This window comes from Dendroctonus ponderosae, unplaced genomic scaffold, assembly GCF_020466585.1.
Source record: "Dendroctonus ponderosae isolate FM_Combo_2020 unplaced genomic scaffold, Dpon_F_20191213v2 Dpon_F_20191213_6, whole genome shotgun sequence".
Lineage (NCBI taxonomy): Eukaryota > Metazoa > Arthropoda > Insecta > Coleoptera > Curculionidae > Dendroctonus > Dendroctonus ponderosae.
In genome coordinates this window covers 10,045,310-10,073,085 of record NW_026018814.1, presented here as the reverse complement: position 1 = coordinate 10,073,085, position 27,776 = coordinate 10,045,310, and the positions used below count along the sequence as shown (strand labels likewise).

Genomic DNA, 27,776 nt, shown 5'->3' with positions numbered 1-27,776 from the left:
ATGTTGCCCTGCGCTTCCCCCTAAATAATTCGCGATTTGGAAAGTTCGATAATTTCTATTTCAAGTGTTATCAAAATTTCATGGATTTATTACTCTGTAAAGGTACGTTAGGTATAAAATAAATCTAATTAATTTAATCACCAGTAAAATCTCGACAATCTGTAATCTCTATCTAAAGTATTTTCGATTAAATCAACTAAATCCCCTATTCGTTCACCTGATTCTTTTACCTAAAAAGAATTAACCCTGATCCTGTTTAAATGGGTTCTGACATTCGGGAATATTTATAACCGTTCGCTGTTATGGTTATGGCGCTATTATTAATGACGATTTCCATTTTTATCGGTCATTTTAATGGTTATGTTTTAATTTCGGAATTACCTTTTTACTGTTTCCACAATCTGAGGTTCGAATTAACCCGCGGATTACCCACGAGGTTTTAATGTTCCTGCTTTCGTTTGGAGACAATGCAACTTTAATAGTGTAAAACAAAGGCAATTAAACGCCTTATCTGTATTACAGATATGCTGTAGCAAATGCATATAGCAGCAGGCAATTTCTTTCAGGCTTAGTCAAGTTGCTTTTAATTTGCTCTAAATTTAACTGATTACGTTTTGTGAATTGTTGTTAATGCTATTTTGCAAATTCCGATGGATACCGGATTTATATAGAGCAACATTTCATTGAAAAGTCTCAAGGAAAAAAGTTTTATTATCTTGAAATTAACATTGTGTTTTTTATTAGTCAATATAGCATGTAAAGCGTGCTAAACGCCTAATTTAAATAAGTTATTGATCTGCTGTTGCTTTTTTTTAATTTAGGCGATTGCAACATGCAATCTAAGCAAATTAAGTAGTTTTCTAAATATCGAAATACTCCTATTGTTTATCTATTTTTCGGCAATTTCAACACGTAATTCAGTTATATCACTATTGTTGCAATTACGACTAAACAACAATTCAGTTACCCTGTAGCAATGCTTAAGTAATGTTTTTTATGCAGCAGTTTCTTCACTAATTCCAAAGACACTCAAACACTTTTTTAAGACACATTAACCATTTTCCCGTTATAACTCGCTTTCATTAAATTTTTAAGTCCTAAAGTTTTCCGTGAAGGCAAACGAACGGATTAAAACTAGCAAACTTTACTTCTTCAACTAGTTATAACAAAGTGGACAAATCCGATTTCAAGTTTGCTCACTTATTTATGTTCTTATTTGTAGATACGATCACTTAACTTTGCACTGGTTTATTTACATTTCATTAACTATCCTTACATCAAGTTTATTATTCGTTTTATTTTGCATCTATACAGGTAATTTCTTGATTTATTGTTGGCCGTTATATTGTATCAATAGAGCTTTTATAATTCGTTGATTAATATCATTGTTTATTGCGTACAGTCTAGACATCACCATGTTTAGGAATCAATATAAAGCTTTTTTAAACAAGTGTTAATTGTTGAAAATTAAATCCACACCCAATCTTGCGTGGCTATTAAATTAGTGCAAATTTATGGGGATTTGTTTGAGTAATTGCTTAATAATCGGAGTATTTATGGAAACGACTTGCAAATTCCAAGCAATAAAAACTAGTGTCTACATTAGCAAATAATTACTTAGGTTTATGCTGTAAACATTAACTAAAACTGATCAGCTGGAACTGCGGAATAACCAATAATGTGCGAGCATCTTGAAGTCAAGTTGATTAAATATATGTATATAAACCTCAGTAAATTGTATCTTGTTTTATATTTTAGCTTCATCGTTAAATCATAAATGACTTCCTATCGCCATTTTCGGTGCGGGCAAAGTTGAGTAAAATTAATTACGTTCTAACAACACAGCTGGTTTAAGTGGAATAAAGCGATTTGACTTGACAAAACGCGATTATTAAATGAGAAACGCAACAAAGTAAAAAAATTATTTTGCTCTAGTCAAACAAATAAATATCGTTAAATAAAATTGTTAACAGACAACATTGTCATGATTTTGCTCTTGAACCTCCAGATTTTTAAAACATTATAATTTAAGTGTAGTTGACGCAAATTCCCTAACTGGAAGTAGGTGGTATCTTTTGAATTAGAAAATACATTGTAAAATCGAACGCATTAGTAATAGTTTGGAAATAACACGAAACCCCTTACACTGAAGCATCTTAATGCAAGCTTCTCAGGAAAAAGAATATATAAAAAAAAATCACAGAAAATATCAAAAACGAGTAAATTATAAGGATGTTACTCGTTAACGAGTTAATTAAAGTTAAATTATAAGTGGTTATTACGGGTAATAGCGAAAGTGTTGATCAAGAGTCAAAAATATACAAAATAATTGATTCCATAAATTATTTTCTGGAATTTCTAATGTCTATATATAAATAAAGACAAGAATTTCATCGGCATTGATGATCCTTCTTACTTACATGCATATATAAAGATCGGAGTTTTGTGCAATATAATAATACACTAGAGTTTGTATTTATCAGCATTAATAATGATTTTTCCATTACTATAAAAGGTGAGGTATGCAAAGGAAACAGTGTGTGTACAATTTTTTTCACACGAATGTTGACGAAATGAGTGTGGAGAATAACTCAAATTACAACCAAAAATCTCAATAAATTCAAAAATGAAACAGTAGTTCGAAATATTCTCAGCACTCATATTGTTGAATTAAACGCAATTCTTTGCAATACTGATTGTATTATTGTCGTTCAATGCGCTTGTTTCATGATCAATGTGTTTTTATGTGCAAAACATAATGTACCATCTTGAGACCAACAGATGAATGTATGCTGGTCTGAGGTTGGTTTAAAAGGACATATTTGATTAGATTAAAACACACTGTGCATTCTTATCGTGAATGCACAATTTAATGGGATTTTCAGGTCTTAATAATTTGTCAACACTGATTGCGAAGCCGTATTAATAACGTTAAACTAAATAGACAGTTTCATGGGCTGAGTAACTAAGTGTACGCCAGCCTCTCCCCATAATGATAGCGCACATAGCGCAGCGATAAATTCCAGTTTTATAGCTCCAACATTTACACTTTGCCGAAGTCTTTTATGATTCATTAAATTCGAACATGAAATTATTTAGATAAGACGTTTAGCTATTTTATGCGCCGTAGACTTTCGCATTAATATTAATGTGCAGCGCAAATATACTAATGGAACCCGATGACATGTGAACGTTAATTGTCCTGCTGGACTGTCTAGATTTCAAACTCAGGACGCGAAAGGCTATGATAAAATTACCACCATGGTGATTTGGCTTAATTCGTCTAAACGTTACCCATCTTCGCTATCTTCTAATCCTTTGTTACTTTTTGCGTTTTTTTTTTTCGTTGTTTATATCCCACATGAAGAGATATATGTATCTATATGCATAATCAACGAAAATGTTGCCAAAAGTCTTCAAAAAGGCAGCAGGCGAAATGTGTTTTGTTACATTTGAGTATGACTTTCTTTAATAAACATTTTTGTTAACCACATAATATTGACAAAAACAAGAACAATAAAATAGAGCGAAAAATAATGATTTTTTTTACAAGTTAGTATTAATAACTTACGCACATTCCTTTTGAGGGAGAAATAAAAAGCTCTTTGTCAATCAATGTATCGATCATTAAGTTTTATTAAAATGGGTCTTCCGAAAATGCAAAGGACAGGTAAAGGTCGTTCACGTGCTATTTTCAATATAACAAAAGCCAGAAAGGCTGCGCCTTATAGTCGATATGATTAAATTTTATAAAGTGTACGGGTTCCTTTATTAGATCTTCTATACTTTGTCCTATATAGATTTCTTTTGGATTTGCGTTTCGAATTTATCAAAGTCTTCACGAAGAAAGGGAACAATCTTTGGTAAAAATCAGTTTTCGCCCAAAATTTATAGATAGTCATCATATAAGAGTGTATGTTTTAGTGTCCATGGAACTAAATTTTTCTAGAGATTTAGTTTTGAGGGAACTTATGTGAAAATAAATGGTCTTTGATCAAAAAATGCCTTTAAAATTGTTCCGAATAATTTTTCAATTCCTTCTCCAGTCTCTTAGTTTGATCGCACTGTGTAAATAACAACAATTTAATATCATGGCTATAGGATTTGATATCTTGAATATACATAGAATCCAATATAACCCAACTTAGTTAATAACATAAATTACTTGCAAAATTATAAAAAGTCAACTTTTTAATGCCGGTAATCCTGACGTGTCGTAACAAGGTAATTGCTTCTGAAAGTAATTGTAAAACATAAATAATCATAATTAAAATTTTATTGCGTTCTTTTTATGTCAGCACGTTTTTTCGCCAACCTATGTTCAATTTCTTGGCAATACATCTAGTTAAATCGCTAATAAATAATTTATATGGAAATGTGTATACAGGCTGAGTAAAAATTGGGTGATGTGCAAAAAACAGGCAAAGCTAACCGGAGAACCGTCTTAAAAGACGAATGAAAATCAAACCTGAACTAGACTGGCACAAAACCATTCCTATTCCGAGACATTTTTTTTTAAATTTCTTGTGATTGTTTTGCAATTTGACTAAATTGCGTCTTTTAAGCACACGTTTTCAGTTACGCATTATATTCTGTCTATTAGAAAGAAGAGGAAACTTTAGCTCCATTTAAGTCAAGTAATTTTGCATATTATGTTTTAAACTTATCAAATGAAACATAAATTTAATGTTGTTTGGGAATAATTTCTAGCATCTTCTTAATAGACAACCAGAAATTAAATTGTTTTCGCAACCCTTGAAGGCCTTGGAAGTTTTCAGTAATTTATAATCCATGCAGTGTAAGTATTCAGTGAGTAACTGGTTAAACTAAAAAGAGCTATTTATCAATAGAAACTACCGGTTGAATAATAGAAGCACTGTAATGGTATTTTACAAGAGGCAGAACGCCTTTAATTGACAGATTTTAACATTAAATTGCTCGGTATAGATTTATTGAACATTAATACTATTAATGTCTTTAATAATTTATATGATGGTGCTGCTAGCTCTTCATAAATTACAATAAGGCTATTGGATGTTAAATAGTGCTGTAAATTTGACGCCTGTTTAGCGATAAACTTCTGACCAACAAAAAAACCAGACGAGCTCCCAGATCCCTGTCGATTGAACAGAAACTAGCGTTAGCTTCTAATTTATTTATCAGAAGATGAGAAGCGAGCATTAATGATAATTCATGTTGCTATTGCTGTTTTTTCTTGAGAAGGCCTTTTCAAAAATAACCTTTTTCAAAAACTATATTTAATCTGCTCCAATGATTTATGTTTTGTTCTTAGCTCTGATTTCTATTTATATAACCACTTTTAAAATATAAAAAACAGCTGCGATATAAAAATAAATATTATATAATTGAGTCGTATGCACTAAATTCCTGTTAATTCGTGTTTCACCCACAAAAACAAAAACGCAGACAAACTGCAGGAATTCAAGTCGAAAACAAAAACCAATTAGTCTAGCGCGAAACGCGTCCTACATAGATCTGTAAACTTAAAAATCTGTTCATATTTCTTCACATTTCATAAATTTGCTGTTTATTTTTAAACATATTTATGACCTATAGTTTTGTTAGGACTAGTGACACATTAATTCACCGCTACGTTTAAAAATATAGTTGAGAAGTTCATTAGGACTGTCTAGACGATTTGGAGCGTATGTAAGATGTATAAATGTATTTACAAATCGTCTTAAGAGGTTTACTAATATCCTAAATCGACCTAATGGCCATCGAAAGTTGAAACCTATGAATTCTAGCTATGGCTGTTTTACTTTAATGATTGATCTTCTGGTTAATGATCAAAGATAGTTATATATCTTCCAGTGAAAAAATACGAGAGAAACTAAATAAGTTGAGTAACAGTTTCGTGTTCAGTAGACATTCATTCATCAATTCCACATGTCTTCGAGTATTTTTGACTCAATGTTTTTAAATGTTAGCAATAGAAACAAATGTCGCTTTCCGTATTAAACAAATGTTCAAAGAAGTAATACTGCACTGTCTTAGTAGTTGAGTCAACACAATTTTAAATGAACTCCTGAAATAACAGGGATCGATATTTTTAAACCTTTCAACTTCTCTTTGATGAAGCTGCGAATCTAAGAAAGGAAATTGCTTAGTGCTTTTGGTAATTTATTATGTTGGAGAGGTCGTAAAATGACATCAAGACATTTCCGAAGCTTATTTCAAAAGATGTAAAAGGGAAGCCTGTAATAACATCGGCTTTATGTATCCAAGTTTAATATCGAGCTTAATTTTGTGTAGTTCTTCTGTAGGTAATTAATATTTGCACGGTTACTTTACGCCTGCTTTCATTTTGGAGCTATATAAAGACAGGGGGATTGTTCATTTACTTTGAGTATTTCAAGAAAGTATTGGTAACCGTTCAATTGGAGTCAATGAATGAATATAGAGATAATTTGGTTTAAGTATTATTTATAACGTCTTTTTTTATTTTTATTGAAAACTTTCTAAAGCACACTTGGGTAAAACTTACAAGTATATTTACAATTAGATCCGATATAATGTCTGAAATGTCGAAAAAAACGTCTGAAAAGCTGTTTAAATAGTTCGCAAATGATCTTTCGTAAGATATTTAAAAATGCAAATCTTCGAAAGTTAGTATCGCAAACTTGAAACGGGTAACACTTAATTAATGGCGAAAGGTTTTTTCATTATAAAGCATTTTTCTCAATTTGTTAATTTGCAAATGCATCGTGTTTAAGCGCCGGTACCGTGTTATGTAAATTACATCATAAAATCCTTACCAAATGGGTAATACGGTGAGCCGGGAACTTTGTGGAAGTAAAAACCGTGCAACGACGATCTGAAACACACAATCATCCACGTTTAAGTTTTGTGATTCAATTGAATAAATTTAGTATAATTTTAATATTCAGCTTCATGCATGTCATTCTAAACATCCTAGTTCCAATACGTAACAATTCAATTCTATACAATTTTATGGGGGTCTGATGCAATTTTTATGCACCATACGGCAGGGAAAATAAAAAAATATATATTTGTGAAGAATAGGAAAACGTCGAAACTGCAATTCTTGCCATATCGGCAATGTAATACAAATGAAATCATATTGTATTTACATTATAATACTGTTGTTTATAAAGCTACAGAACTAAAACATTTATTCAAAAACAGTGGCCAGATTCAATTGTTTGTGTCAATATTAATTTAAATTTAATATATTTTTTTACGATTTTCGATAGGAAAAACATAATTGGGACAGCTTGTCAAATATTTTTACCTACGGATTACTATTTCAACGAGCAGCTTTGGTCCTAGAAATAAAAATTTAACAACTTGCTCGCCTTTCTACGTAACCATCAGAATGCGTGATGTAGTTGATTTATATGTATAATAACGCGATGGCAAGCAAACAAAAACGGTCACATAGTCAAATTATTGCTTTTTTCAAGTCTGTTTTTTATATACAAATTTTGTTCAGTTCACTCAATCGCTTCATTATCACGACTATTTCATGATTTGAATATTTAGTAGCTTGCACAAAATTGTTGATTAGGCTGATTATAAAAAAATATTTTGAATGAGATTTTAAGTGCAAATTAACTGAAAAACCCTATTTATAAAAAAAAAATATATTTAAATAAAAATTCCAGTGGAACAAGATGGTATTAACACTACATTAAAACTATATAAAATCCATTTAAGGGTCGCATTTTCAACATAAAACTGCTATACAACATTTATAGTATAGTCGCGCTATAAAAGTCCTATTGAATTTATATCAAGCTGATGCCAGCTCGTCCCCATAAACTACAAAAGGCTTTTTCATATTATATAGTGCTATAAATTTAACGCCTATTTAGTGGAAATCCTTTTAACCACACAAATTATCAGGTTTCTTTATCGATCAGAAACAATTATTGCTTTTTTTTTCGATTAATAAATGAATGGCGTCAGTTGTTGGTATTAGTTCGACGAGACGGAGAACCCGCGGGCGAGAAAAAGTAATCGAAAACTAAATATGAATTTATCATTTTGGCTTTTGTCATAATTGAAACGTTGAAATTCCAATTTTTGATTCTTCAAGGATAAACCTTCTTATTTAAATTCATTTTATTATTAATATTACTATACTATGTTTTAGTTATTAATATTACTATATTATTTTCAAATGTTCTCCACTTGTGGTCACACTGCACCGATCTTGAGCGATACTTTGAATGGGGCGTAACGATACCGCAACAATTTACTTACATTTTATGACAAGAAAAACCGCTTTTTCCTCGACTTTGTAATATAATATATCCTGTTCAAAACTGTGACAATTTAATTGTTCTCGCATTAGCAGAACAAACTGCGGAACTGTTGACATTCTACAGTGCGTAAAATTATGCTAATTGCAATTTACCTCCAGACTGATTTCAATTTATTTAAAATTAGCAACATTTGGTTCGTAATTTGTCTCATTTTATGCGTTAATTGATTCAGCAACGCCGATTGTCATGATTACGTTTTATTTCAGGGCACGACTACTATTTCATTTCAACATCCACATCGGATGATCTTCATAGGCGGATAGGCGGACGATGTACCACTCATAACATGAAAATAGTTTTCAAAGTTTGGGGGCCACCTGCGCAAACCCCAACGCAACCCCCTACTCAGCCCCCGCCACGACCTACATGGTAAGTTATTTGAATTTTTTGCTGTTTTCAGAACTTAATAAAATCCACACAGAAAAACAAGTTTTTTGTCTATACAAAACATAAATAGTACCATAATATACGCACTTTTTTAGCATTGCGTCTCTTCTGTTCTCAACGAGCATTTGCAAGTTTGCATGAAATTAACAATACAAATTCGATTAAACATAGTTGCGTAAAGGTAGGCATGACTCAGTTAATTTTCAGGAGTTGGCACAGTGTTGCCTAAATGACTTGCTGCGTCAACCCAATGTACCGGCTCAGTAACTCACTGGGGTACTTGAGTCATTTGGTAAATTTGGTCCTAAAAAATGTTGCTTTTTTTTTGTTAGGTGTTTAAATTCCAGCCCCGGGACACGTAAAGCTTTGTCTGTTGCGGAAACACTTTGTGAATCGCGTTTTTCAAAAATAAATTTGTCATAAACGAAAAATACTCTACAAGCGCAAAGTGGTGCCTTCAGTAAAGTACCTTCAAAAAATTATTAAAATCCCATGAAATCCTGAATTTTGCGCGTTTCATAAATGTTGATTTGAAAATGAACGCGTTTACGCAACTGCAAACTCTTTTACAACATTTTCAACAGAAAAAAATATATAACACTAGAATCCATATTTTCGCTTATGTAAAACGGTTTTTTGGAGATGAGCTTGCCAAAAATACAAAGCCTCCCAAAATAATCCCAAATCCCTAATCATACCGAAAGCTGCGTAGTGCCACTGGGAACAAAAGAAGAAAATGTGTTTCATAACAACAGGACATCCCTTCAAAGCCAACCTTATTTGAAATCAGCAAATCAAACAGAGGCAAATATAAAGAAGCCAAAAAACGTTGCTTGTCGGAAAACTAACTCAGTTCAAGCTAAAAGATTTATAGATTAGAGATCATTCTTACCAGGGTTTTGCAAGCTGGCCCATCCTCCATTTTCTGCCCATTAAACGTCAAGAAGTTAACTACACTTTCACAAACTACCTCACTTGCCATAAGGGCCACAATGATTCTACATTTCCCATCTAAGAATGCGATTATTGACCGATTTCGTCTACTGCCGGTAGCGAACTGAACATTCATACACTTCGAGAAAAAAAGACGCCAAACTATAGAATAAACATGATTATTTAATGATTTAATTATTCGCCCTTTCCATGATTCATGCTTTACTTGGCAGTTCGATTTCAGTTTGTTTACTGTTGGCATTTTTGTAGAAAGTGCCTGTTCGCACGGCAATATTTTCAAAGGCAAATTTCACGTTCCAACAACGAAAAACGCTCCAAGTACCAATCTTTCTTTTAAATTCAGAGCCATTTATATTTGTTTTTGTACAATGCCAAAGCTAAAATTAATAATTGAAATAATTTGTTTTTCTAAAAATATTGATGTAACCAAAAAACCGCGACGAAATCACTTAAAAATGAAACTGTTGCTCAATTTCCGAGCGATGATAGAAACCAACAAAATTTCAACTAATTAAAAATGTCCTCAAATTCCGAAAGCTTGGTAGGTATAAACGTTGTGTTTTTCTCACCACTGCCCAGACCGAATCTCCAAGACAGGAGAGAGATTATTATTTATTTTTAAGTTGAAGGGCATTTTTACTTTACACTGCATCATTTTAGTAATAAATGTCGCCAAATTCCCCTTTATTCGAAGTTCGATTAGATAAAATTTAGATTTTCGAAATTCTCTAACTAATGGCACTGTTTTTCATTTCTTCATTTGTATGAAGATATATTTCGAACTAAAATTGAATTACACAAAGGACTAATTTTTCGACTAAAATGCTTACAGGGAGTTTCACAAAGGGAGGTATATTCTCCGATATATTATTCTGCACTACATTTTAAACATTAGTCGGGAAAGGTGAAAGTTGCAGTTAAATAGGCTAAAAATATGACAAAGCTGTTTTTTTCACTCCAACTTTTAATTGTTGAAATCCTCGATTACTCTACTAATATTAAAATAAACAGCTACTGAAGACTCATCAGAAATTTAGGAGTTTTCGATGGATAAAATGCTTTTCTTGTTGATAATTTTTATAGCTTTACTACACCGAAAAAAATCCACACAAATGGTTCGAAAAATCTACAGATCTGTATTTTTGGGGGAGTTGTTTGCTATCTTTTTTTAATTTTTAAGTTCTCATAAAAATATCTACAATAAGTTTAGAAATAAACGAATTCATAAATTTGGGATTTTCCGATTCCTCTGAAATATTCACTTTATTTCTTACCTGAGAACGTCAATATTAGATAATATTCTCCTAAACTTTGACCGAATTATCTCGATAATTAATCTACCGGCATACATAAACTACTGTCGTCTTGTGCGAAGTGGCAGATTTTAAAGCTTTACACCTTAATTTTCACTCTGTATATTTAGAATAATTTAACTAATTCGCTCACTACTTTTAGGTCATCAATGACACCTCCTAGACCAACCCCATCTACCACAACGATGACCACAAGTAGAAGTACCGTATCAACGACAAAGAAATCGAAGGCCTACAATAAGCATCCGAACGAAGTGGTAAAAAGTGAAGAGCTAACACTAGGAGGCACTTCGGATGCTTCAGTGTTGCTATCGAACGCTATTCTGATATGCGTTATGGTTCTTCGCGCCCTTCAATCGATGCGATGAAGTGTTTTTTTGTGATTTCGAGTTTATTGGGGCAGTTGTGGACGACCGAGAGCTGTTTGAAATTTACTTTCAATAAGCTTTGTTGGACTTCTTTCTGCCGACGCATTTCAACTCTGATGTGATGATGATATAATAAGTAGTTTATATGTAGAAGAACAACTGGTGCGAAAAGACAATTTCCTGATGCACGTCGAACACGGACTTTGCAATGGTTTAGTAAATGTTTTAGTCGTGGTTTCCATCGTTGTTATTGTCCCTTTCATTCGTGATAATAAAAAAACTGTTTATCCTATTCCCTCACCGTGTTTTGTAACCAAAATGTTGTATTGCAGAGACAGGCATTATCGAGCTTGCGGATTTTGGTTATTCCATAGCAAAGTCAGGAATTGAGTTTTTGTGCTTCAAAGTAACAAGCAGCAAAATATTGAACATTCCATTGTATTGAAATTAGCCCTAATTGGATATTAAGATCTTGCAAGCTGGATACCGACCGCCTAAAATGTATGTATATATAAAAGATGGGTGATTTTTCAGTTCATCCGCAACCCTCTCATAAAGCGACAAGGGGCTGATCAAGTATATCGTCCATATAAAGAGAAAAACTATTATAATTATTTATTGTATAATGGTGTAACGTGACCCCTAAAGAAGAAGTGTTACGCAATAATAAACAAAATAATTGTTCACTAAATAGGCACTAAGAAAATGATCCTATATATTTATACTTGAATGTGCGCCCATGAATGCTTTGCCGAAAAATTCGCCTGTACTACGGAAAAGACAAATTTAACTAATTAGAATTAGTTAGTCTAATGAATCGTAATCACTTTTTGACTAGTTACTTTCATTCAATTATATTTTGCACCAATATAAAATTACTTGTAGCAAATAAATTGTTCATATTAATTTGCAATCTTACCTGAAACAAACTTCTCCTCTTGAAAATTGCCTTTTCTGTATACAGTATCGACGGTACAAAAGCGATGTTCCCCGTAAACTTTTTGTATGTTTGTAAACATTATCCAACAAAACAGTATGTATTGGAGACATTGCATGAAGGACCTAAAACAAATATGATGACCTAAATGTTAATAAAAACCCCTTATGACACGATAATATTATGTAGATACTTACAATGTAGAAACGAATGTTGAAATCGACCTAATATTTCGTTTGTTCTATTTCATTTACTTTTGGAATAAATCGTTCGAAAACGAAAAGTCGGACTTGGCCTGGAAACTTTAGGTGTTTGGATCTAGTCCTTCATTCATCGGAACTTTGTAGTATGATCCAACAAGAATAATGTTATTTTATTTATAAGTAAGTACTTTATAAAACTGTTTAATTCATTACGTTAAATTTGCAGACAGCATGGGATAGGTTTGGACCTAAACTGGTTTGTTTAAGCAAAAGTAACACAATAAAAACGTAATTAACTTACGTATATTAAGTATCAATAATATAATAAATATATATTTAATATTTATTAATATTATAATATACTATGAGATATATACTTACTTATAACTTGACGTATAGTCAGTTAATTACGATTTTATGCGTAATAACGTACTACGCGTAATTGGCTTACGTATAGTAAGTTAGTTGCGTGTATTACATTACTATTAATAGTAAGAATGAATGACATCATGAAAGCACAAAACGCGCAAATTTGTCATTTTTCTAAATTGTGCTATTGTTTAAATCACAGCAATTCAATATGACAAATTTATGCCGAGCTTACAAAATATTCAATCTTGAGTTTGATTTGGGTTGATAATAGAACAAAAATATTCTGTTCTGGTAATTCCAAAGCAAACGTTCAGACTTTTTAAAAACTAATTTTATTTTAACTCAATATTCGACTTATATAGCCGATCGCAATTGGTCAAAATAAGCGAATAAGTAAGATTTTATAATTTTCAGCTTAAGGTATTGTGAATTCTTATATTGTATAGGTACCCTAGCTGTCATTAATTTCTAAGTGATATTCGATTACAAATTAAACTAAGGTTTTTTTTAATCGAGGTTCATTCTTGTTTAATTGTTTTACACAAAATTTTATATTTATTAAAAATCTATTGTATGTAGTAGACATTCCTTAATATCGCGCTTTTTTAAGATGCCTTAAATCAATTTTATAATTTCATTTTTGCACTTTACATAATTACCAGATTTTTTATTAGTTTGCAACCGGTCCTGTTTTATTCAGTCTAATTCAATCAATCATTTTTCTCAAATAGATTATCACAATACTTGTTGGATCATGCTGCAAGAATAAACAGCGCGTTAGTTTAAACGAGAAATGGTGCCAGAAAAATCACCAATTACCTTGATGGCATTTTCTTAAATGTATTATCTAATGTACATTGTTTATTTATTTGATGTTAATTTATATGCTGGAAATTGGCATTTGAATTTTACAGTAGAATATGCTATTTTAACAATTGTAATAGAATTGTGATTTATCCAATTATGAAAATAGTGATTCATATAATGGAATCCTGATCTTTACACCCTTTTTACTTGCATTACTTTTAGAACTAAACAGTGCTAAAGTTAATGTACATATCTAACTAAAGTAAAGAATGCATGTGCACTAGAGAATATTATCCGAGTTTGAAAATTAAATTTTGGATGCCAGTTTCGCATAGATAACTTTTCAATACTATCTGGCCCTATTAAATTGTAAATGAGTCGTATAATAGTAGTCACATTTATTTTAGATATGTTCGGTTTAAATATGAAATATTTGTACAGTTCTTTTATATGTTATGTAGGAATCATTTAAATGTGCCCTTGGGCATAGTGACCAATTTATGTGAATCCAAAATTATACGGTGCACGATCGAATAAATTCAATGAATCTCATTCATTCATTAATGATATATGTGTGTAAAATTATACTTGATATGTTTGCCCACAACCAGATTATGTTGATTTCATACTGTTTTCCAATAGAAAGAAAGTAGTTGACTAGAATTAATTAGTCTTGTTTTAATAGTGCCAATTTTGTGCACATCTGAAACACATTGAAGTGATTATTATTGCTCTTAATATTCGGAAAGTTCCTCTGATTGTCGGCTACGCTACCCATAGAAGCCCGTATAATATTGGAAAGTCGAAGCAAAAAATCGTGTAAATGTTATATTTTTCCTGGTCAGTTATTTATTTCTAATATACAATATTTAAAGAAAAAGTGTTGAACATTTTCGGACAAATATATAAGTGGATCTTGACGCGTATGTTTGTATATTATTAAAGACTGAAAAAATCCTAGTTTTTATTGTGTTATATGAAAAGTATTACCTACCTTTGAGTTGAAAATAGATGAAGTGATGAGTGCGCCGCCATTTTTTTAGGAATCTAGAATTACATAGACCGAGTTTACACACACTTAAACACTACAGTGGTGTATTGATTAAAATAGATTAGCTTCATGTGATCCGATGGTATTGATGTGATTTGCCAACTTGTAAAATATTACAAACATTCCAATAATCAAACGTTTCCTCGCGTTCAGGGTTACACGAATATATTGCAATTAGCATAAAACTAGTCTGTTTTGAACAATACCACCATTTGCCATTTATATGTATGTAGCTGACAGAAGTACTTACTATTTGTATTTTCTATTCCTTCAACTTAGCATCTTCTGTGTTGGTTGTGATGTTTCTTTACAGTGTAATGATTGATAAGTTAATTTTCAAAACGGATTTGGTCCATAACATTGACATCTGAGAAAATAATAGCAATGCTAATATGGACATGTATTGACTATGAAGCAGTTACTTAAACGAGCGCATTTAAATCTCAGTAAATTAACGTTTAGATCTTAAAAAGTATTTATTATTATTTAATAAAGTTCTGTACATATTTGTTGCATAAATTGTCCAAATTTGTATATATTTTTCCGTACTTTGTACATGTATTTTATAACCGCTCTATAACAAATCTGTATTGTCGAAACCAATTTTCTTCTATGTCAGTGTTTGAGGCTACACATCTGTATCACTCTGTATATGATAGCAAAATGTATTATTTATTCTTCTTAGTTTGTAATTACCGCTTTGCAATGCAATAAAATCGCATATGAACAACGTGATGATTTTATTTCGTACGTTAGCGACCGATCAAGAAATGCATGGGTTTTTGCAATTCCATGTATCCTTGACTAATTGCGCATTATATGGATATGAACTAAATGCTTCATCGAATTGTACGTAATATAGCACATATTTCATTCTTTTTAGTTCAAAATCGGGAAAAGGTAAACAATTTTTGTAGCACCTAATCCTTGTTCACGCAACGAAGGTGAAGCTGTGAAGTGTGAAGCGCAACTCCGCTTAGGGAAACCCCAGCCTCTATGGGGTAAAATAGATGGCCCACAATAAAATATAAAAAAATAACACAAAAATTCAGTACACTACAAAATGTAATATGTTGTGTGACAAAACGTATACAAGATAGTATGTACTAAATAGCAGCCATTCAAAAAACATTAGGCCGTTATAACTAAGTTTTTCGTTAAGTAGTTTAAAAAAATATCAAAATTAAAGGACTTTTAAATATTACGTGTTATCGATATGTTTAGCTTAATATTTTGTATATGGATTTGCAAGAAATATTCGCTTCGGTTCAATACGAAGCTAAACATAGCAAATGATATCTGAAGAGCCTGTCTTCACCTTGACACACCATCTCAAAGCATTACCTTATCACATTGTTTAGGTTGCGAAAGTTAAGGAACATTCACTTAGAAATGTTTCCCAGCTTTAATTACGTGTGGAATGTTACAATGTTTACTTTCTAATAATACTTAAACCATCTGACAGCGGAAAATAAAAGTATGTGTCACACACAGGAACGACGAAATGTAATTTTTAATATTAACGGATACGAGACTTTGGCTAAAATTCAAACATACATTATTAAGGATAATTATGTTCAAATGAAGTCTTGTGCAAGACAATTTGCATATAATTTGCGAGAGACTAGAGACAACAACCGATAAATGGAAGGTGTTCTACATCGAAACAAATTATATTCTAAAAATCAATGAAAGCTTACACAACTAGACAATTTACGAAATTTGCCAGCATACGAAAAAGTAAAATTGATGCTGCAAAATTCAGTCGCCTCTTTTTGCCAGATTTTTTAACACAGAATGACCTATGGCAGAACATCAGGCGAGCTGAACACTAAATAAAATTCAAAAGTATTTCAGAAAACATATTTCATTTGGCAAAGCATTTATATTGCTAAAAAAACATTTGTCGATTCAAATTCGCGTGTACGCGAGACCACGACATACAAAACTTCACAAAGACAACAAATGAGAAATTCTTATTGAATACTAGATTGTTCGCAGAACACAAACTTTGCGGTCTCCAAATAGCAATAAACAGTCTTTAATCAATTTCTTGGCACGTTATAATCAGTGATCCCTACACGCGTATATTGGCGATCATTTAAGAACACAAAAACATCAACACGGTGGAACACTTGGTTCGATATGAAAAAAAATCAATTTTGCTCTCTCCTATAGGGCACACACTCGAGAGTTACGATACAAATGACTAGCAAGAGTTTTTAATGTAAATGCCCAAAATAATCAGTCACCGGTTAAAGTCGATCAATGATAATGGCAAGCTAAATAGTCGACGGTTAGCCTGATACAAACAAACAGTTCCTAGTTATCTGTTATGGAAATTGTAACTTAATCAATGCTCTTATGCCTACATTCACAAAACAAATCAGACTGAAGAAAAACATCAAACAACAAAATATGAAATTCAATGAGTATTAAAATGTTGAGTTTGGCAATAAAAAAATATAAAATACAAGGACTAAATAAGCGAAGTAAACATTACTGTGGTACGAAAGAAATGAGAACAGCAGCGCAAAAATAGTGGATTTGGTTTTATTGTATTAAGCAACTTATGTTCAAGTATAGTACATATACACATAGTATGTTAAAAACCATCTTCAAATAATGCTTTACGGATAATAATTGGGTTGAGGTCAAGAGATGCGTTGTCAATAAAACAGTCCCACAATTTTTGCGTACCGCTCTTAAATCTATAAATTATTAACAAATATTTAATCATAGTTTTATACCCTTACACCTCGACGGACACGGTCGGAGTGTCACTTGAAGTGCTACCTTCCACTTTCTTCACTTTAATTTCCTCTACTACCTCAGAAACCGTGGACTCGGTTTTGCCGTTGGTCGTTCCTTGGTCGATGGGCTGCTGAGAATCACCATTAGTTTTTGCTTCTTCCTGCTATAACAAACATATATACGATGTCAATTTATTAAATAAATAAAATCTTGTGTATAAGTTCTGACAATAAGTTTTCTCTCGTGTGACTGCGATATGCAAAGTATACGAGCCATAAATTAGCTGTAAAGTATACTTACAGAAACTTCACCATTAGACGTCTTTTTGGCTTCCAAAGAATCTCCATTTTCCAGCTTATTCGCTAAATCTTTTTGGTTTTCTTTTTCTTCTTCTGACTTAGCAGGACTGGGTTCTTCTATCGCCGATTTTGATTCGCAACTGATTGATTCAGACGAAGTGGCTTCAATTTCAGCTTCGGCAATTTTATTTGGTGGTTCAACTACTTCTTTTACAGTTTCAGTTTCGTTCGTTTTCACGCAGTCTGACGTGACATCTTTAGATTCTTTCGCTGCCTGCAGTAAAAATAATGGAGGTAATTGATTTACGTACATAGCAGTTTTTGTAGATTATTCCTACCTTAGGCGCTTCTGTCACATGTTCTGCACTTTTCGTCTCACTTGCATCAACCTCTTTCTTTTCAGGAATCTCTTCCGATTTCTTTTCGGTCTCTACTTCTGTTTTGTCTGTTACATTGACATTCTTATCACTTTCATCCGCTTTCTCGGTGACAGATTTAAGCTCTTCATTAGATTGATGCTTTTCCGTAACTTCAACTTTACTTTCCTTAACTTCATCTTTACTTTCCTTAACCTTATCTACATCACTCGTTTCGCTTTTGCCAGCTTCGTCGTTCTCGCCCGTATCATCACTTTTTACTGAAAATGATAATTCTTCATTAACTCAAGTAAATATTGATACTAATTCAACCATGCAATAAATTAAAATTGCCTTTTTGATGGAGAAAACTCATTTCAATTCTTGCACCCACCTATTGTTTCTTCTCTACTAAGGGTTTCGGGTTCAGTTTCTTCAGAGTTTTTCTTAAGCACTTCTAGTTCAGACTTAGCTTTTTCCGTATTATCTTTAGTGTCGGATTTTATTTCTAATTTATCATCTTTTTTTTTCTCATTTTCTTCGATTTTAGCGCTTAAATCTTTCTTTTCTTCAGTCTTTTCTGTTTTAGTTTCATCTAGTTTAATTATGTTTTCGGATTCGGCCATCACGATATCTTCTACGGATGATTCAGTCTTTTCAAGGGTTGCTTCAGTCTTTTCATTGGTCTCTGGCTTCGCCTGTTCTTGTGATTCCACAGTCACTTCTAAAAAACCAGTTGAATTTGTAAAATCGCACTAACAATAAAATACCTTAAAGCAACTAACCTTTATTGACAACAGTTTTAGGAGCATCTACTTCCATGGCTTCGTCCTCTACAGTGTCTTTACTTTCCAGCTCTCCAGGAACAGCTGCTGTTTTAGATTCTTCGTGTTTATCTTCAGACTTGACATCTTTCTCGCATGCTGTCTTTGCTAATTTGGATGGAGGTTCCTGTAGATTATCAGAAGCATAACGTAAATTTGGGAAAAGCAGTTTTTCACCTTCATGCACAAAGCCTACCTACCAGCACCGAAATCTAACTGTAAAAATCAGAAAACAAAAAATGCTAAAAACTACGGCATGCATTACAAATGCAATTACATTTATAATAGGGAATGAATAAATACAACATAGTTTGAATTATCATTTTATTAAAAGTCAACCAACTATAACACTTAAAAAATAGTTTGTACTACCATATCCAATTTTGCAAGTATGAACAAACTAGAAAACACTGCATTTTATGGGTGGATCGGAAAAAATCAACCAGAAATGCTTTTGTTGCACGCAGTTGAAATGTATTATCAAAAAAAACTATTAACGGGAATCTACTATCCTTCCTCTACACCAGTAACCAATAATTGGTTTAATGCAACAAGAATCAAAATGACTACTTATAAACGGACCAAGTATATATACATACAGAACTATAAAACTAGTTATTATACCCACCCCTATTAATTTATATTCATAAATTGCAACATAAAATTAGAACTACACCTGACAAAACACTTAAAATAGCCTACACATGCAAAGTGGAAAGTTGGATAGCTGAATTTCTTTAAAAAAGTAGGGAAAAACGATATAAATCAACTCGGTATAGATCCAGAAAAATTACTAACCGACACTACAGTAGTCTACAAATGCAATAACTACTTTACGATCTGATTCTTTTTCTACTGGACTTAACGTTAGCACAAACCTCAGTTACAGCTGGTTCGTCAGTAATTTTCCTTTTGGAGGGATTCTCGAAAGTGATTTCCTTGAAACTGGAAATCACAGTAAACTCTTTCGACTCTTCGGGAAGTTTTGGGTTTCCTTCGCGGTCAACTAAGGCTGTGGAAAGGCCAGCACTTTTCGCAGCTTTTGCCTCTAAAAAATATATAATAAAATTAATCTATTTTACTAGTTGGCCATCATAAAATCTTGCAATTTACCTTCGATTAGATCTGTTATAAAAACAATTTCTTCAGGTTTCACAGCTAACTTTTCAACAATCTTCTTATAACTTTCTGATTCAGATTTAGGTCCTACCGACAAATCAAAGTAATTCGAAATGTACTGTGAAAGATCACCTTCAATGGATTTAGTGAAAAGTTGTTTCTGTGACTCGACACTACCGGTAGAGTAAACGGCAACTTTGCGCGATTTTGCCCAAGACTCAAAACTTGCAGGAACATCGCTGAAGACACTACAAAAAAAAACCAATAACATATTTAAATTTAAATGAATTGATGATCACCTACAATTAACTACAAAAAAAAACTACTAAGAACTTACTGAGATTTGAGATCATCACTTTCATATCCTTTTTCGTAGACAATTCCCTGAATGGTTTTGAGACCGACATTTTCGCTGTTACTTTCGGTAAGATCCTTGACGAGTTTAACTGCAGCTTCAAGACTAATGTCGTCATCACCTTCTTTGAGTTGTTTTACGGCAGATTTAACGGCTTCATCGTCCCATTTTGCTGTAAGAACTTCTTCCACGTTCTTAACTACATATGGAAACAGTGTTTCCTAGCAAAGAACAAAAAAAAAACCAAAATAGTAATGTATTTTTAATATTAAAAACTTTATGAATGATATTATTAAAACAAAGAAGTTATTAAAACAAAGTATATGTCCCGATATGGTTTAATAGTTGAAGAGTAAAGGAAATTCTCCTCTGTAGGAGAAAGAAAAAAATAGTGTTTTAATAAGTTAAATAAATAAAACGAGTTCTTGACAAAACAAGCAAACTATATTGAAGCCACAAAAATATCGATAACTAAGTAAATTGAAGCAGCTAAACTACAATTCAGTTGCTTTAAAATTTTGTGGTTCTAATAGTTACAGATTAGAAAATCACAAGTGGTTAGGAAAACCAACAATTTGGATTATCAACGCAAATGTGTTATATGTTGCATATTTCATTGTGGTTATTACGGAGTTTAAACACAAAACTGCGATAAACCTGGGTATCTATTATATATATTAAATAGTTGAAATATCGAATAACAAACACATTCCATGTTTTCGTTAAAATGACAAAAATTTGATAAGCGAAAAAGGAAATATAATTTACTTGGAACGTTTATACAATACCGATAAATTGTTATAAATAATTACTGCAAAGTCACTTCTTTTGACCTTGTCTTACAATTAGCCGCCGTGTATAGTATAGTATGAATAACAGTTGCAAAAATAATACATTATAATATGTATGTAACACAAGTATATTTCCTTTGCTATAATTAAGAACAAAGTAAATTATTTAGTACTGTTTTAAGTAACTTGTCGATTTAATTATACTACGCAGAAAGACCGATTTGGTCGATAGCCGTTTTAGAAAGAAATAAAGAAGATTATTATTTATTTTTATTTATATTGGAAGACATAAAACCTCAACTCATAAAAAATTACCAATGCCAATGCCACATTCCCCAAATAAGCAAAGTACTTAATTAAAGCATATATATTCCCCATACTATTTGTTGTCTGGTGTTGGAAAACTGAATGTGAATATTAATTTGGAAAAGTGTTTTTGTCCCATTTTTCAGAATAGTATATTGTGCCCCAGTCTCTAATTTGCAAAACGTTTCATTCATTACAAGAATTTATTTTGATGCTAACAACTGTATAAGGTGATAGTGTATACTTTCCTGACTGTGTTTCAATTCCAAATCAAATTAATTCCTGGGTTTCAGTCATTTATTGTCTCTATTTATCAATCAAAATACGTTTCGGTGTATTTTTCCACCATCAGTTTTTACGTGTAGCCTTGTTGCTGCTTTAAGCCTTGGCATGCATTCAAAAATGCATATTTTCATTTTTTTTATTCATGAGGCAATAAATGACTGAAACCAAGGAATGAATTTGATAAGGTGATAGTATTATGTATTTTGTGAATATCCACTTCACGTAGATCTCTATCAGGTTGTTCCTTTTTTCCATTAATATAAACTTTTTAATGTATTTTCGTTTCTACAAACTCTCCAACATTATTTCTGCTCACCTTCTTACAAGCTGGTAATTAAAACATTTACATATAACAAACCACTTATACAAATGGTACTTATTAACACATTCTATACATAAATGCTACAGATTTCTGTCATTTACTTTGATACTAAATCTTCAGGTTCTACTTGTACCATCTATAAGTTATGACAAAATTATACAAAATATAGAAAATTCGAAGCAAATATCGCTTCAATTAACATAAGATAAAGACCGTTTCTAGCGAGCAAGTAACAAATAGATAATGGGGGTACGTATGTAAACGATTTTAAGCCGATTATGATGCAGATTTATTGCTAAGATTGTTCAATCGACACTAATGATTTTGTCCGATCTATAACTGAGAATGATCTCATCCCCGGTTTATGGAAATTCCCAATTATTAAATATAATGAGAAAAATAACTATTTTTACTTAGCTTTGCTTAGAGATGTTTAAAAATACAAGTTTCCTGTCCACTGGCTCGCAAACCTGTGGAGTATCTGACCATATGATAGTTTAACGACCTTTGAAGTCTATTTAAACTCTGAGAACCTTGTCAGAAAAGCGAACTTTTAATGAATACAGCAAGTTAACAGGTTTTAGCAAACAAAGGATTATGTGTGCTATATGCACCTTAGCAAAAGTGAGGAAATAGAATTAATTATTGAGGTCTGTAGCGAATAACAGCTGGTACTTGAAGGGTTATCCAGGTGTTGATAAATGGCGGCAAAGAGCCATGAAGAAGTGCAAAATGCTATAAATGAGGAAACATGCTGGTAAGAATTCAGGTAGACTGTGCCTATAGAGAATTGATGCTTTATGCCAAAAATTTGGGCGAAAGACCCCGAGAGAACACAGACAAAAGATTCTCGTAAGCAAACTCACCCCAGGTTTTTACCTGCCCCCAACGATCCCCAGCCGGTTTGTTAAGATCGTGTTTGCATGTTCACCCCGGACTTTGCAATCAATGAATGCAACACAACGTTTAACCAAATTAAAATTCATTATGGGTAGCCATTTTCAAGCTCTTAGCAACAAAAACATCAATTGCGAATCTTTTCTCCGACCTCGTACCCGGCTGCAGATAAGCAATCAAAGCGCGAAAATAAACAGTACTTTTACGTGATAAACAAATAATTTGAATGGAAATCGCCGAAAATAGCTGTTGCTAAGCCGGTTCGATTTGTTAAAAGGCTGTAAAAATAGAATTTCCTTACCTTTGCAAAGTTAATGGATGTGGTTGTGCCGAGAACATCCACCAAAACGACCGAACATTTCTCAAAAGCCGTAGATGGTCCTAAACTCTTATTTTCAGCACTCATCTTGTTAATTCGTTGAAATGAAAAAGCCTTTAAAGGAACCAGGTTTATCGCAGCAGTTTTAATGCGTAAATGCAGAGATTTTCTGGGTTTTAACGGCACAAAATGCAGGCAGGTGGGCAAACCCGGAATAAAATGGTGATTCGTAGTTTTTGCAATATGGCGCTTGCGTTGTTAAGCCGGTGCCACGGAAATTACCGATCTTGAAATAGATTCACGAATATTTTCCGGCATTGTCAGACTTTCATTTTATTCAAATAATAGAAGCCAATTTAAAAGACACACAACTGCGTTTGTGATGTTCAACTAATTAAAGTGAAAATTGAAAAGGAGATTGGGATTCACTAGTATAAATTGCTTCTTGTCCAAATTGTAGCATCTAAATTTAATGCGATCGGGAATTTTGCAAGTGAACCTCAGCGCAAACACCGTGCAAAACTTGACAATTGCGCTCCACAGAACATCATCCCTTGGGACCCGAGTCTAGTGGTAGCCCTAACGTTTTCGTGGCCCCGTGAATGGCGCGCAGTTTCAAAATTTACATTTAGTGCTGCTTGAAGGAGTATATTTCAATGAATTTCAATATTTCAGAATTTGTTTGATTTGCCGCGTTATATTTTAGTCTCCGGATGCGTAATTTCTTGAATAATCGTTTTAGTGATCGTTGGATTTGCCCAGGAAAACCTTTCGAGAAAAAAATAATTTGCCGCGCCACCTTTTAGTGTCCGTAAGCATAATTTCTAGGATAATCGTTAAAATATAGTCAAAAAGCTAGGACAATCTATAACTGATTTCGCATTTAAAAATACCACAAAATCGACCAATTCTCCTCAGCATACTGAGTGCGCTATCTATGATCTAGAAAGTGACTTGATAGCCATTTATTTCTGAGTGAAACTGCAAGTTACTTTCACCAAATCGTGCTGAAACAGATCGGAATTGTCAGAGAATTACTGTTCAGATGGCGCTGTTCGTGCAAGGAGAACCAAATTGTTTTCATTTTCCCGCTGGACTATAGAGGGGGCGCTACGATTCCTGCCCGGCCGTTTCCATAGCGACGCCAGCTTCTCCTGAAGCGCGATAGCTACGCGCCGTTGCCGGTTCCGCAGTGTCGCTCGTGTTACGACGCCGCGAATCGGCTGCTGATCTCCGGATCGCTGCGCTTTTTGAATACGAAAATTTCAGTTTACCGAAAATAAGAAGCTGATTGCTGACAGTGTTTTAGCGGAATATACTGAACTTTGTCGGTAACAGAAAAATCGGAAAACATTGATTGGCGACATTTTGCTGAGTTTTCAATTTAAAATTAAATACAATGTAGGTGTTACGTTGATTGTTAAATTCGCGAATGGTATAAGGGGGCCAATAATTTGAAGATAACACACGGTAATTTAAACTAGTTAAGTACTATGCTTTTATGGCTGGTAAACCGTGTGACCTGAATGTTTATGTTAGATATTTTTCTTATGTAAAATATATTGACAGTGATAAACAGCAAGTAGATGCTTAGTAGGTTTATTATATTTTATAAACACAATAAACGTTAAATAATTTGCATTAATCAAGCAAAAAATGCATTATTGCAACACACTCCTTTATTTAATGGATAAGAATAATTAACAAATACATTAATTTGTGGCAAATCAGCCAGTAAACTTCATAAAAAAATGTTTGGTGATTTATTTCAAAATTTGATCAAACCTTTCATTGCGCTGCGTCGCCGAAAATTATCCATATGTTTTTCAAATGCCTACCTACAGATTATCTGTTATTCACCAACTAAATATATTTTAGATCGGAAAACTGGATGTTATTTATGCGGCTGTTGATGTGGAAAATTTATTAGTGCACATCATTTTAATGAACGCCTCAATTTAAAAACCTATGCAAAAACACATTTGTCTCAACCGATTGACGAAAAGTCATTGAGCCTACGGGCAGTTGATATGGAAAATTAATGCTTTCCATTATTCTTTTAAATCAACAAATTATTAAAATTGAATACAAAGCTTATAAACCGCATTTTGTACTGAAAAATGCATATTTTCAAGCCCTCAATACAGAAAGTTTCGCAAAAAAAAGAATTAACATTATAAAAAATAAGCATTTTAAATTGACCTCCAACTCGTATTGTTCAGTCAAACCCTACCAGAACTGGATGTTCAAATAAATACAGCACAACTAAATTTAAGTAATAAACACAAAAACAAAAATTGGTCCTAAACAGAGCTGCTTTCATTTCAATTAAATTGTTAACAAATTTGGCGACCATTTTAGTTTGCTTGACAATGATAAAATAGTTTTTTCGAAAACCGTCGATTTCATTAACAAAAAGTCAAGCAATTGAGAACTTATTTGACATGCTTGAGAGTGTAAGTAAGTAAATGTGTAAATATCTCGCAAATTAGAATTTTCGCCTCTCAATATCACCCAATCTCAAAGACTCACCTTTCACTTACGTTCGAAGACTTCAAAAATATTCCTTTGCACAAAATATTTTTACTGATTCTCTCTGCATATTTTAATTTTTTTTACCCAACTGATGCAGAAAGCTGCTGCTAAACAACATAATGTTGTTTATTACAAACTTGAACAATTTTTCCGCGAAATTCCTTTTGATTTTTAGCGTGGAAATTCCATGTAAAAACCATTTCCAAAATACACCAATAAATATCCTTGGGATCTTTTCTCTCTTCTATTCGATCGGCTCCAAATAATCGTCTGGTCTTCCATTAATTGCCGCAAACAGTGACGTGAGCATGTTAAACCATTAATTATGTCTGCAGGGATGAATTAACTGTGAATAGGAAATTGAGGGTCGGTGCATGCTGGCAAAGGGAAAACAGGCTTTGACCGATTGGGGGTGTTTAAAACAATTGCATGCAAGCATTGAATATATTTGTGGGAAAAGCAATGGGTGGCTTTGCTTGCAGGGGCTTCACTTGGTTGTCTTACAAGTTTTGGTGGAACTTTTATTTGATTTTTTGCCGGCTGCTGCCAGTGGATCAGACAACTGCATACTATTTGCATTATTAAACTTGATTATCTAACACACTGTATATTTGGAGGAAATCGTTTCCGTAAACTTTTCTTCTTAAAGAAACGCCTTTTGAGTTTTTGCAGAATTTGGAAAAGTGGAAAATGCTAAAGTTGTTCTTTATTACTAAATATTTTTAAACCAGAACTTTTTTTAATGGAACACCTTCTATATTTATATGTAGATAGATCGACATGATTGTTTCCTGATTTTAAAAATACATAGAGAAATAATTTTTTAGCCCAAAGGCTATAAATGCTGATGCAAGATTTTACAAATGTCCCAAAAATTTTCAAAAAGGATCACTAGTCAGCTCAAAAACGTTTAATTGATTCCTTTCTACCAAATGAAAGTTCTGGAAGTTTTTGAACCAAAACAATAAAGAATTTCTCACTTGCCCAAAGCGGATAAACTCGGTTGCTTCATCAAAACATGCAGAGTCCTGCATGGGAACAAATTCGCATCGAGTTTTATTAAAATGCATCGTATAATTCTCCCGATATTTCAAAAAACACATTTTTTTTGAAAAACTGACCATCAATAGTAAACGGGCCAGACATTTGGTGCCTGGATATTCTATATATTTCTTTTAACCGTTCTATTTACATTGCGTTTTAAAAATTATAAATAGCAACAAATCAAAGTAGTGCTGAAATCGCCGCCACGAATTTCAGTGTGAAACACTCGACAATATAAGCAAATATGTTTTCTTCTGACCGTGAATAATGCGATATTCTGCGTTTATTCTTCTAGAACAAAGAAATTCTGCTTCTGCCGCGAATAAAGATTCCATTCCAAAAGTGTTCCATCTCGAAACACATCAGAAGAGTAAAGAAAAAAGATTTAAGGAATGACAAACCATTAAAAGCCAAAACTGAACTTTTTTATTGAAGATGAAGAATTAGATATGTTATCTACCCCGCAACGTTCGCCCGGGAGCACTTTTTTTTAAATGAAAATTGTTATAGCTGGAAGGACGAGCTGGTCTTATCCCATGGCCCTCTAATAGCCCCGACTTAACCCCTTTGGATTCTTTTCTCTGGAGTAATTTTTATTTGTCTCCATTTCAAGGCTAGTTGTACTTCATGCTATTTGTAATTTTTAAATGGTAATATGAAGAAAACGGATAAAACAATCTAGGGGTGTCAACTTATGAGGAAACACTCTGTATTTAAATAGCACATGCATATTTGATTAGAATCGAAAGCTAATAGAAACACAAACATTGTTATTCAGCAAAGTTCAGGAAGGCATAAAGCCCGGAAAAATATTATCGCTATTCCTACAACTACGCTATTCGGATATTTCAGTTGTTCTTTTCAAT

At 32.7% G+C, this 27,776-nt stretch overlaps 3 protein-coding genes across 6 annotated transcripts in view; 2 read left to right on the top strand and 1 right to left on the bottom strand.

The window, feature by feature from the left end:
- Positions 1–15,434, top strand: part of LOC109536848 (ephrin-B2a) — a 75,351-nt gene extending 59,917 nt beyond the window's left edge. For both annotated transcript variants that reach the window (XM_019903264.2, XM_019903263.2), the window contains 2 exons: positions 8,519–8,681; positions 11,109–15,434. In XM_019903264.2, coding sequence (XP_019758823.1) covers positions 8,519–8,681; positions 11,109–11,334 — 389 coding nt within the window. In that variant the 3' untranslated portion in view covers positions 11,335–15,434. The remainder of the gene's footprint in view (positions 1–8,518; positions 8,682–11,108) is intronic.
- Positions 15,435–15,751: 317 nt separating this feature from the next.
- LOC109536834 (enolase-phosphatase E1) lies at positions 15,752–23,672 on the bottom strand. The gene is made up of 9 exons (XM_048667328.1): positions 23,314–23,672; positions 20,394–20,632; positions 20,051–20,304; positions 19,816–19,985; positions 18,899–19,064; positions 18,508–18,837; positions 18,096–18,394; positions 17,759–18,031; positions 15,752–17,621 (listed from the first exon to the last, which is right to left on the bottom strand). The coding sequence occupies exons 1-9, from the start codon at positions 23,416–23,418 to the stop codon at positions 17,457–17,459; spliced, it is 2,001 nt and encodes a 666-aa protein (XP_048523285.1). The 5' UTR covers positions 23,419–23,672; the 3' UTR covers positions 15,752–17,456.
- Positions 23,673–24,323: 651 nt separating this feature from the next.
- Positions 24,324–27,776, top strand: part of LOC109536847 (diacylglycerol kinase 1) — an 87,447-nt gene continuing 83,994 nt past the window's right edge. For 2 of the 3 annotated variants that reach the window (XM_019903262.2, XM_019903260.2), the window contains exon 1: positions 24,324–24,801. The gene's annotated coding sequence lies outside the window, so the exon portion shown is untranslated. Of the gene's footprint in view, positions 24,815–27,776 lie in introns of all 3 variants that reach the window. The other variant, XM_048667326.1, reaches the window with a different exon arrangement.

Excerpts from the sequence above, each read along its gene's own strand:
- LOC109536834 (XM_048667328.1), bottom strand. The coding sequence starts at position 23,418 with ATGAGTGCTGAAAATAAGAGTTTAGGACCATCTACGGCTTTTGAGAAA. Across the intron at positions 20,305-20,393 it reads AGTGATGATCTCAAATCTCA|TGTCTTCAGCGATGTTCCTG; the intron begins GTAAGTTCTTAG and ends TTTTTTTTGTAG. Across the intron at positions 17,622-17,758 it reads CGTCTAATGGTGAAGTTTCT|CAGGAAGAAGCAAAAACTAA; the intron begins GTAAGTATACTT and ends TGTTTGTTATAG.